Source organism: Neodiprion lecontei, chromosome 6, assembly GCF_021901455.1.
Source record: "Neodiprion lecontei isolate iyNeoLeco1 chromosome 6, iyNeoLeco1.1, whole genome shotgun sequence".
NCBI lineage: Eukaryota > Metazoa > Arthropoda > Insecta > Hymenoptera > Diprionidae > Neodiprion > Neodiprion lecontei.
The window spans coordinates 1,759,402-1,771,960 of record NC_060265.1 but is presented as its reverse complement, the minus strand read 5'-3'; the positions used below and the strand labels follow the sequence as shown (position 1 = coordinate 1,771,960).

Here is a 12,559-nt window from a genome sequence, read left to right as displayed (position 1 = left end):
TTGAGCCCGACTTCGGTTTGCTTCGAAATAGAACGACCGACGCCCCGAGATGCGCAAGTGTGAGCATGTATCGCACACTGGTGTATCCATTCCGCTGCCGCGTGTAAAAATGGAAGAAACCCAAGAGCCTTGGGGGAGAAGATGAGACTCCGTAGTCGGGAGGGTCTCTTCGTAATTCAAATTGTACGTTTCTTCTTGAATTTCACTCCGAAAATAAATTCCTCATCTTTCCACGACTTTGCGTTAATTCGCGGCTTCGTTTCGAGAAACTTCGGATGACCCTTGAGCGACGGTGAGTTGAAGAGCATTCTAACCAAGGTGTGCACTCGTCGCTCTAAGAACGTGGTTAGCCGCTCTATCGGCCTTTATAAAAAAAAAAAAAAAACACGTTGAACGACGTTAGCGACCAGATCGGTTGTAGTAACGAGGCGGGCGGCATAACTTCGCGGCATTATAAAAGAAGCATTAATTATTAACGATAAGCTTAGCTCGGATCTCGAGGCTTGGTACACCAACGAATAGCAATATCGCCGCGACTCCGTGCTCGGAGGATCACGTTTCATTCGCATTTATCATAAGGGGAAAGTCTCCGGCATCGATACGCGCCACGAGTGTAACTTTAAACCCTTCGACAAAAAATATGTCCGAAAGAATTTCTGGTCGTCTTCGTTACGCGGGTGACAGTCAGTCATCGTTTACCAAAGCTCGGTATTACATACCTCGCTGCAACTTGCTGAAAAACACAACCCGCACATCGCGTGGGTGGTCCTCGACTAACGCAATCCTTGAAATTCACCCCTCAGGGCACGCGTGCATTCACGCCCGTCAATGATACTCGACGTCTGAACCGAGGAATCAACCTGCCTTAATTATCACGCTTGTTCATTTTTATACCTGAACTCTCTTGTCCCGCTCGGAGGTTGGACGTAAATGAGTTTGACTTTACCTCAAGGGTTTTTGTATTATCTCTTCCTTTTTTTTCTTTTTTTTCCTTTCTTTTTTTGTACCCATAAGTTTCGCTTCTTTTTCAGTTGTTCTTCAAATCGGTAAACGAAGTCGATAGTGTCAATGATATCGGACTATTAACGATCGTAAAAAATTGGTCACGGGTACGTAGATGCGATCACATAACTTGTAAAACTCGAACTCGAAAATTTCAAATCGTAACAGTCAAATTACGGCCTCCTAAGAAATCACTGGGCCAAATGATACTCCGATTTCGTTTGATACGAAACCGATAGCGATGCAGAGTTGACGTTACACCGACAATTTCGGTATCGAAAAAGCATCCCGCCGTTCCTCACGTGCTCGGCACGTGATGAGTAATTGCAAAGCCAGTATTTTACTTTCTTAATTGAAAACCATCCCCGGAGTGTTATTAATGAGCTGACTAACTCGGCGCATCGTCCGTGCGGTGGGAGGCCTCCGGGTATAAGGCACATGCGGCGAGTAAATCCTGGCGGTGCGATTCGAACTGCGGTCCGAACCCGCGACGACCGTGAGCTTGTACACGCGAGTTGCTCTCGTCGTGGAAAAGGATAACCGTTTCCGGTACACGTGCGTCCGTACATAATTACGTTACACGCTCCTTATGCTAATGCAAACAGACTTCACATCCTCCGATTTATTAAGTCAATCCTTGTCCCGGGCATTGCATGATCCTCGTGTAATATGTAATACCGCCTGTACTTCGCGTGTAGCCAGACTTAGTTCTGGCGAAACTTCGCGATAAGAACTGGAGACTTCACGTCCACCTACGACCGTCGGTGACGGATCGCTTTGATCCTATCGGAACCCCGAGTTGGCACCGAGGCCAAGCCAAAACCGCGTATCATTCGTCATATCGAGACACTCGAGTTGATCCGTTCGAAAGTTCCCTGAGGCTCGCAGTATTCGTTGCCTCAGGATGGCGGTGAGATCGTCTCTTTGCTTTGTGGCGCATCTCTTTTTCCTCATCCATTCTCGTTTCTGATTCCAGGGCGAACCTACAACGACCTCAACCAGTACCCCGTTTTTCCTTGGGTCCTGACCAACTACGAGACCAAGGAACTGGACCTGAGCCTCCCGAGCAACTATCGGGACCTATCTAAGGTGCGTTACACAACATACAAGTCGAAGGTACTTCGCTCGCTTGTGCAGTGAACTTGCTTCGCTCTTGTTAACACCGGTGTTGAACACTCTGTTTTCACCCTGTTTCCAGCCCATCGGCGCGTTGAACCCGAGTCGTCGCGCCTACTTTGAGGAACGTTACCAGAGCTGGGAACATGATAGTATTCCACCTTTTCACTACGGCACTCACTACTCAACCGCTGCCTTCGTTCTCAACTGGCTCATTCGCGTGGTGAGTGACGTTGGATTTCGTCTTTTTGCGCTCCTTGGACAATGCGATTTTAGAGTGAAAAACAAACACTCGACGTGAGATGAGGTGTAAAAAGAGTTTCGTAGCGATAAACAATTTTTTCATGCATGAACAAGCGACGATGCCTGTTCCTGAGTCCAAGAAGATGCTTTTCGCGGTGATACATCTAAAGTTTGGGGCACAGAAAATTTTTTCCAGAAATATTTTTTTGCCCAAAGTCTTCTTGACTCGTTATCACCGGCTTACATCTAGCCTTACGGGTATTAAGGAGTGTAACATATGGGAGAAGGTCAGTCGTTCGTTAAGTAGTTTGTAGCAGTCGCTGTTTCATCCCGAAGCCAGATGAGATATGGAACAACGATGGCTGCGGCTGTGCGCAGAGTAGAGCTTCCGACTATCTTTTGTTGAGTAGTCAACTCATTTACAGATCGTAAATTAAGCAGACACCCTGCAGCTTTAGCGTCCCGCTTGTTGAAACCCCGATTCGGAGTAGCTTTACTGTGCAGTCGTTAAATTTGACAATTTTTTATTCTAATTCTCCTGCTACTCTTAACCGACCTTATTCCTATTTTTCTAATAGTTTAACGAAACATTTGATCGAGAATGAAAAAAAAATCCATCAAACACCGACTTGTGCTGTGTGTAAGAACATGACAATTGTAATGCTGTGACAATATTGTAGTTTTTTTTTTTTTTTTGCCCAACATATAGCAACAAAACTACTCTACTCTTCTCTTCTCTCTTTAAAAATCTCGCGAAACGTCGTTTTTCGCTTACTTTTTTTTTCGCAAAGCATAGAGAGCGAGAGAGAGAGCGAGAGGGACAGACAGAGAATGAAGGAGAGCCTTTGACGAGTCCTCTGGTTTCCAGTCAAAGTGCGGGACACTTGGGTAACATTCGTCAAGGCGTCGAGGCGCCTCGAGGATGTCAGGAAGCGCGTTGAGGGCCCCGTTGAGAATTGAGTGTCGCTAAGTGGCGGCTTTTAGATCTTGAAGACGGACTCGGCACCGCCTGGTGTTACGGAGCATAGACGAGTGTATTTTTTTTCCTATTTTTTTTCTTTCCATTCCTTTTTTTTTTTCTTCCTCACCGAAATGGTAAACAACGCTGCCTTGGCGCGGCGCTGCTTGCCCCGGATTTTTCGGCTGCCTCCTTACTTCCTCCGGGACGTGTAAAAACCATGCGACTTCCTGGAGCAGGTTCAATATTCACCTGGTGGTGGAAATAATTGAGCCGTACTCGCACGTACGACGAGGCCAAGGGCTCTCTCGTTTACACGAAAACACGCGTGACTAGGCGCTTTCAGAATAATCACTTATTCGTAATTAAACTCGCATCTGAATGACCCGAGTGTTTATCAGGCCTCGTTTACTCCGACACCGCGTCTGCCGTCCGAAAACCTCGTTTTATTTCTCACCTTGTATTTTCATAACCAGCCCGAATGTATAGATACGGTCTTTTGAATAGAACCTTGAATTAAATCCAATTCTACGGAACGTAAAACAGAAATTCAGTTGAACAAGAACAGGATTCAGACGAGAATAAGGATCGAACTCGTACCGTTTTGATTCGTGCCAAAAATATCTGCCGTGAAAAATGAGATTCTTGCTTTTTTACCCGTTACCATTTATTCAAACTCAACGTGCACCTTCTGGATTCAGGAACCGATGACAACAATGTTCCTAGCACTCCAGGGGGGCAAGTTTGACCATCCCAACAGACTGTTCTCGTCTATAGCACTATCCTGGAAGAATTGCCAGAGAGACACGTCGGATGTCAAGGTTTGTACACGAAATAGCTACGCGTTCTATTTTCATGCCAACGTTTTTATTCTCTTCCATTTTTCTTGCATCCAGGAATTAATTCCGGAATTCTTCTTCCTGCCCGAGATGCTTGTCAACAGTAATCGCTACCGATTGGGCAGACAGGAGGACGGAAGCGCTGTCGGCGACGTCGATTTACCACCGTGGGCATCTTCGCCGGAAGAATTTATTCGCATCAATCGAATGGTGAGCAAATTTGCAATCTTATGCTTAGAAAATGAAACTGCAATTAAATGACGCCATTTATTTTTGCGCCGCAGGCACTCGAGTCCGAGTTTGTCTCCTGCCAGCTGCATCAGTGGATCGACCTGATATTCGGGTACAAGCAGAAAGGTGAGTAATTTCTAATCAAAAACAAAAAAAAAAAAAAAGGAGATCCTAGGAACGACTTAAAATCCTCCACGAGTCGCGTCACGACGGCGCCGCCTTCTGCCGGAGTGTCGGTACACAGAGATCGTTTTAAATTAAATTTTTGGCTGATGCTAATTGTTTGAGACGCCTCTATATCCGGCGCTTCCCCGAAGATGTCCCCGAGCCCTGTTTCTGATGCGGGAGACAGTTTTACCCTCCCTTCGCGTAGGAGGCGAGACCGTATGGAAGGAATTAGTTTTTAGTTTGCACCCGGTCCCCGATCCGTTTCTCATTCTCTCGACGGCTTTTACTCGCAAGTTTTCTTCAGCCGTGCAGGTTTAAGTTCGGCTCGATCGCCTTTCCTACGAATCCGGAGAGAACGAGAGAAAAAGCAACTCCTCGCCAATTAGCCACGTGTTTTCGGCCTCACCCTGTAATACGCAACACGTTTCCTTGTCCTCTCCATCCGGGCGTTTGCGTGATGCGACACGTATCCCAACGGAAAAAGAAAATAATAACAAAATGACAACCGGGCTTCTCGTATCTGTTACTTTTTATTCAGAAAGGAATTAATGCGTTCTAGGTGGAGGTCGTATTTTTCATTCGCGTTATTACGATCTCGCGACACGTTCGGTGTCTTCTACGTGTTGTTCGGAAAGCAAAAACACTTTATTTTCCGCAGGTCCGGAAGCCGTCAGGGCCACGAACGTATTTTACTACCTGACCTACGAGGGCAGCGTGGAACTAGACTCTATCGGAGACCCGGTAATGAAGGAGGCTATCGAGAACCAGATCCGTAACTTTGGACAGACCCCGTCTCAGCTGCTGATGGAACCGCATCCTCCCAGAAGCTCGGCGATGCACCTGGTAAGTGGGAGGAAGAAATTCTGACCCAAGTCCGTGAGGATTTTGCAAGTCTAATGACGCGAAATTTATTATACAACGTTAAATGATGAAATAAAATTCCCCCCTCCTCCTCTCTCCGCAGTCCCCAATGATGTTCTCGAGCATTCCGGACGACGTATGCATGACGATCAAGTTCCCGTCTAACTCGCCGATTTGCCACATATCGGCCAACACTTATCCCCAGCTTCCGTTGCCCTCCGTCGTGACGGTAACCACGGGACAACAGTTCGCTGTTAATCGGTGGAACACAACCTACGCTGGTAAGATTATCTGGAAGATAATTCACGTTGTTTGCTGATTCCATATCTCAAGCTCAATATTCCCATGTATTGACCGTTTCAGCATCGGTCCAGTCTCCGAGCTACGCTGACACTCCGCAAACGCAGGCGGTCAATCAGCCCTTGTCGATGGATCCGGTTCTTTGTGAGTTGAACAAAAAAAGCATTTCTATCGCTGTTCAGTTTTCACATTATCGCCGCAATGTTTGTTTCCTTCTACCCTTCGCGTTTCAGCTCAAACGTCAAACAGCTCAAATCCGGCGCTCCGACGACACTTGGGTGATAATTTCAGCCAGAAGCTGAAGATTCGGAGCAACTGCTTCGTCACAACAGTTGACAGCAGATTTCTCGTTGCTTGCGGATTCTGGGACAACAGTTTCCGCGTATTTTCTACCGAGACAGGTAGAACCATTCAATTTTATTGAAATCAAAAACGAAATGGAAAAAAATTAGGTCCAACTTAACGACGTTTAGCCTACCTTATGAAACAACTCGAAGAATTCATATTAAAATGGGAAGTTTCAGCTGTCTAATGACTTGATCTAAATACTCCGTCTGATGGTGTGAAGAAGCTTTTCTCGCTTCACGCATCACGTTTAGATTTAGTTGAAACAGACAAAAGCAACATGTCAATTTGGACACCTTTTAGAATTCAAAAGGTTTGAGTTTAGTCTACAAACGGTAGATTTACGGCAGAAATCGTAGGGGCACTCTAATCGCTCTCGAAGTGCCCTAAAAACCCCGTGCGATGAAACAATCCGCACGCGTATCAAAATCTCGAAAGAAATAAATTCCCAGCTCCGTTTCTTCATCACAAGTTATCTTCTCCCGCAGCTAAAATAGTCCAGATAGTCTTCGGGCACTACGGAGTTGTGACCTGCCTCTCCCGAAGCGAGTGCAACATCACATCCGACTGCTACATAGCGTCGGGAAGCGCAGATTGCACGGTCCTTCTCTGGCACTGGAACGCGCGTACCCAGACAATAGTCGGCGAAGGCGAGGCTCCCGCTCCCCGGGCGACGTTGACGGGTCACGAGCAGCCGGTGACAGCCGTCGTCATCTCTGCCGAGCTTGGCCTGGTGGTTTCAGGATCGCATTGTAAGTCCCCGAAAGCCCCGACGATTTTCAAACTTTCGAATCGTCCATTTTCACCCTCAAATTATGTTAAAGATGGCCCCGTCCTCGTTCACACGACCTTCGGTGATCTTCTCCGGTCCCTCGATGCTCCGTCGGGTTACTCTTCGCCCGAGAACATCGCCATGTCCCGGGAAGGTGTCATAGTAGTCAATTACGAGCGGGGACACGTCGCGGCTTTTACGATAAATGGAAAACGACTTCGTCACGAGTCTCACAACGATAATCTTCAGGTAAGGTTGGCGATGAGAATCGAAATGGAACTTCGCTACTCTCATAATAATTAGAGAAGTTCATTGGAAGTATTCTTACTGCAGCATGCATTTGCGGAACCTGAAATGGTGATAAAATGTCTGCAATTTTTAAAAACTCCCATTATTCCTTGTTCAGTGCCTGCTCCTGAGCCGCGACGGCGAGTACCTGATGACTGGAGGAGACAAGGGGATCGTTGAAGTCTGGCGAACCTTCAATCTCGCGCTGCTCTACGCATTCCCGGCCTGCGAAAGCAGCGTCAGATCGCTGGCGCTATCGCACGACCAAAAGTACGTACCACCCTGGCGTCTTGACGCCAAGAGAAAGTGTAGACCTGACGTAGGTGCCGCCACGGTGCCTACCGTCGGCGATACGTCAGATCCCCTCCGTTCTTCTATACTTCATTCCTTTCTGTTTCACTCTTTTATTACAGATTCCTTTTAGCCGGATTGGCAAACGGCTCAATGGTCATCTTCCACATAGATTTTAACAGATGGCATCACGAGTTTCAGCAACGCTACTGAATTCTTCTGAGCGGCGGGATAAAGCGTTCGAGCGAGATAATCGAGAGTGAAGAAGAAATCCGTCATTCCATTATCGCTGTGATGATACGCATTTTTGTACTCTGGAACAGACACAAATTGATAAAACGAAACACAAAAAAATGGCAAAAAAAAAGAATAGAAAAGAATAGTAATAATTGGAACTTGATACACTTATATTATAAGTCTAGAAAATTGCTTGAATAACGCTGACGAACTTTTCGCTCCATTTCTCAGCAATTAAATTTACTTTATGTCCACCTCCATTAAGAGGATATTTTTTTTAAGGCATATTTTAACTGGATTTTCAACTCTTTATCAGATCTGAGTTCAAAATTCGTTTATTTTCCTTAAAAAAATAGACTTTGGAGTGGGTTCCATTATGATTATAATTATAATTGTAACTTTTGATTCTGTTTTAAACAGTGTTATTTATTTGGTAAAAGGAAAGAAGGAGGATAGAGATATGTACAATCGAAACAGGATTTCGATTAGATTTTATTTTGAAGCAATTACGTTTATGTTTACGTAATATGATTCTAGCATGATTGAGAAATCTACTTTGTAAGTATTGTTTGTTAATCATTACTATCATCATTAGTTGTTCTCTTTGTTAAATTGTTTTTTCACCCCTATAAAGAAATGCGAAAATAAGAATCAAAGGAAAGAATGAGAAGATAATTTTCAACAACGAATACTATGTAGTATTATATACTAATCTTGTTCGAACTATATGTTACATTATTAAAAATGACCGCGGATATAAATTTATAATATATAATTTATTCATTAATTCGCGACGTCAAACAAGAAAAAATATGTTTCAAATATTTATACCGTATAATCTCTAAATTATACGAACAGTCGTCTATGTGCAATCGGTGTTTATCATGATTATTATAATTTTTAACGTATCAGATCGATCGCCGATTTGCCGCGTGATCGTTAGGCACAGTATGTACTTACGCCTAGGTGTTTTATATATATGATAGTGTTGTTAAGAAAGTACTTTCTGATTATGTATTAAATAATAGGGTACATATGTATATATGTATCTCGGTATTTTTCGTATAAACAACATTATTCAACCTTAATACAACTACAGTTCTTAATGCTGCACAGAAATTCGTTTGAGGCAAAAAATTGAGAGAAAATTAACAATGATAATAGATATAAATCAAACAATTCACAACTGAATCAGCCGAGATATTTAATAATTATGATGATTGTGTCGAGTATATGATAGTTTTCGAATTGTTTACTGCATAACGTATAAAAGCTTGGTTCTTTATATACATACATAATTATGTGTATATAATAAGTAACTAAAAGATTTGTTATTAACATTAACGCTAGTCAATTACGGAGACTTTGATCTATTATATAACTGTCTACGTTGCAATCTTTCGAAAGCTTACGACTACGAAAAAAAAAAAAATAAAGTAAAATAAAACGTTTAAAAATTAACATTTCATGAGATGCCAAACTGTGCGTAAATTATTTTTATGCATCTTTGAACGTAAGTTTGGCGCCAATATTTGTCTCAATAAATTATACCGTGGTACCCGTTGTACATAATACATGTTAATAATATCCTGCATACTTACCTATACGCTATATACATATGTCTACCTTACATATGTACAATATATGTATACATACTTGACACAGGTACATAAATGTATAATTCCGTTGTAGCGAAGATCGCCAATTCGAATTACGTAGATAATTCTTTCGCGATACTGTCTGAAGTTTTTATCCAGAGTGTATAAATATCGATGAACCATCACTTTGATCTCCCTACTGCCCCAACCATATACATACCTATATGTATAACTCATCCTTGTGCTTTAATTAACAAAGATCCTATAATTTCATCAACGCCGTCCAGCTTAACTCTGTGGAGGATATTTCTTATGATAATATTTTCGCATGCAAAACATAATAATTATGGTAATAATAATAATGATAATAATGATAACAATAATAATAATAATACTAATAATAACAATATTAATATTAATAATAATCAATGGAACATGAATAAAAAGGACGTAGATATTAATTGGTCTGCCGAATCGGAACTCTTATCATTTTTTCAAATTAAAGAAAAACATTTAGTATGTATAAGGGCGCAGTTAGTAAACCAAGTAAGCTTCACTTACTTTACACATGTACGGTGGGTAAAAGTTACAATACGAGAAGCTCTGAAAAATTGAAAGGAATAAACAACAAATTCAACTTTCAGTTAATTCACAAATACCAAATGGATAAAATCGAATCGGAACAGAAGAGATAGAAAAATGCATCAAATGTAGGTGCCACATAATTAAAAATTGCAGATAATAGTAATAGGAAGCGAAAAAATATTTGAAAAACCATAATATTCAGCAATCAAAAATAATTTATTGTGCTCTTACGAGTATTGTACAATTATAAATAGTATTCTAATCTACGCATTGATATAAATACAAAGGCACACATTAATTCTGTGTTGCAAATACATCACTTACACACATTTAATTAATATTATCATCGTCATCGTCATCATCATTATTATTACTATTATCGATTTTAACAGAGTCTACTTTTATCAAATGCACCAGATAAATAATCCGCTAATCGATAGTAAATAGATGCTTCGAAGACACATTATATTAAGGGCTAATCGGACGATATGATCCATAGTTGTGCCGATTTAACTGCAAGGTGTTTGTTGCACAGTTTTATCTATATTTAAGGACTATGCAGAAAAGAAGGAACGTAAAAAATAACCGAATGAAAGAAATCCCGCTTACGTGATTGTAAAACTCAAATAGTATTCGACATAAATTTATGCGCATATAGATTATATGTTATAAAATATCGTGTGTACGTTACTTAAGTAATGCAGTATTGTATTGTAGAAACAGTGTATGTAGTTTTTTTGCCCTATATGTATGCATCATCTTGTTCGTTTTTGTAGATTGCATTGAAAGTTCAGAATGTCGCGGTGTAACGAAAAGCTATGCTAATCAATGTCCGACCTGCAAACAATAGACATCCTCGGATGTTACATACATCTCACTTATATTTAATTGCCATGCGCAGCTATGTATAATAATGATAACGTTAACGAATAAATAGTCATATTATTCGATATAAATTACACACATGCATACATATACATAATTAGAAAAAAGTTCAAAAATGCAGCGTATTATTGGGATGATGAATGTGTCCGCAGAGGTTTTTATATTTGTTTATAGGTGTGAATGGTGCAGCGCATTTTTCAAGCAAGTTGTTAGTGAAATCCCTCCATTTTGCTAAAATTGAAGAAAAATAGAATAAAAAAAATTAATAAATAAAAATAAAAAAACCAAAAAAAAAAAAATATATATATATATATTAAAATGGCGAGAATAATGTGGAAAAAAAAGAGTAAGTCAAATCAACTTCTGTCCGAACTTATGTAACTCGTCAGTATGCATATAATTCATGATAATATACACATGCGTATACCTGTAAAATATTATAAGTAACGCTAAGTACAATGCTATATAGGTAAATAATTAATAAGAGTTTGCCTATACTATTATTGTCTTTATTGTTGTTTCTTTTTATCATTTTGTCATTATTACCATTGAATATTGATTCTTGATGAAGCATAAAGTATACATTTGTACATTCTACGATTAGGTACATATTCAATGTTCATGCGTGGAATCTTTGAAAAAGTTTACTAGCTTACATAATTATTATTACTATTATTATGAATAGAATATAATTAAGGTATAGGAGTAAAATCGTGTAACAAAGTTTTATCTGGTCTGTTATAATGTGTAAGCCTGCCGTTGAAATAGATCATACATGATATAATATCCATAATGTTACGAGTAATTATTACTGATATGTACTACGTTTACAGAACATTTACAAAAATGAAGAGTTCATTCCTGATGAGAAGGTGAACAGAAAAATGATAAATAATAAAGAAAAAGAAGTTATAATAATGAATGGATTGAGTGACGATGCGCATTCAGGCATTTGATTGTTAGATTCTTTTGAAAAAGCCTCACTTCGAAGAAAATTGAAGGGAGGACAAAAATCATACATTAGAAAATTGACAAAAAAATTGAAATAATAATCACTACAAATAATCCGAAGATGATGTTTGAAGTCAAAACACTTATTTATTAATGACAAAAGTTGCTATCCGAAAAGTATTTGATCCATGTGTCGATTTCGTTGCAAAGTGAAAACGATAACGGATATTGAATCAATGTCCGACCTCCTGAACTTCTCTCAAAATCGACAAGAAATGTCTGTGTAGGTCCATACGAAATCGAAAACTATAGCTAGCGGTACAAAACGCTGTAGTCAGCACGATATACGACGTACACGTATTTCACTGTAGAAAATTCAGTATGAATAAATAAAACGACATAAAGTGGAAAACGATTCAGAAGTAAGTATTGGTCGACGTACAAAATTGCTTTGAACAATACAAGTACTTGATGGATGATCTGGTCATGCCGGAGTGAATGTGTAATCGAAACAATCATCAAACCCTTTTTTGCGGCATCATCGCCACAATTGATTTTGGCAGGCTTCAGAAGTATTGAATGTAGAAATAATTGAGTCGTCGCTAACCTTGAATTATTAGATTATAAACATATAACGCATGAGCTTTCAGGCTTATTTTATACTTAGAATAACAATGTCATGTAAAAAAAAAGTAACCTACTGAACAAGTTGTAATCTAGCTTAAGGTAGATTATATTGTGAAAATTAGTGAAATAGATTCATGGTACATTTATTACTCTGCCTAATTCATTCTTGTGTTTTGTTACTTCGACACCTCACCACGTACACCATTATTAACAGACTTTATTACAAAAATGAGCCAACGGACAAAATGGTTCTTCTTCCGAG

General features: G+C 40.3%; 1 protein-coding gene across 1 annotated transcript in view; it reads left to right on the top strand.

Moving 5' to 3' along the window:
- The window catches only part of LOC107218698 (neurobeachin), a 162,706-nt gene extending 150,260 nt beyond the window's left edge, over positions 1-12,446 (top strand). The window contains exons 41-53 of the mRNA XM_046743880.1: positions 1,979-2,091; positions 2,201-2,341; positions 4,021-4,140; positions 4,216-4,368; positions 4,443-4,515; positions 5,216-5,400; positions 5,522-5,699; positions 5,782-5,862; positions 5,952-6,119; positions 6,552-6,815; positions 6,888-7,084; positions 7,242-7,393; positions 7,537-12,446. Of these exons, the coding sequence (XP_046599836.1) occupies positions 1,979-2,091; positions 2,201-2,341; positions 4,021-4,140; positions 4,216-4,368; positions 4,443-4,515; positions 5,216-5,400; positions 5,522-5,699; positions 5,782-5,862; positions 5,952-6,119; positions 6,552-6,815; positions 6,888-7,084; positions 7,242-7,393; positions 7,537-7,627 (1,916 nt within the window). The 3' untranslated portion in view covers positions 7,628-12,446. The remainder of the gene's footprint in view (positions 1-1,978; positions 2,092-2,200; positions 2,342-4,020; positions 4,141-4,215; positions 4,369-4,442; positions 4,516-5,215; positions 5,401-5,521; positions 5,700-5,781; positions 5,863-5,951; positions 6,120-6,551; positions 6,816-6,887; positions 7,085-7,241; positions 7,394-7,536) is intronic.
- The last annotated feature ends 113 nt before the right edge of the window (positions 12,447-12,559 follow it).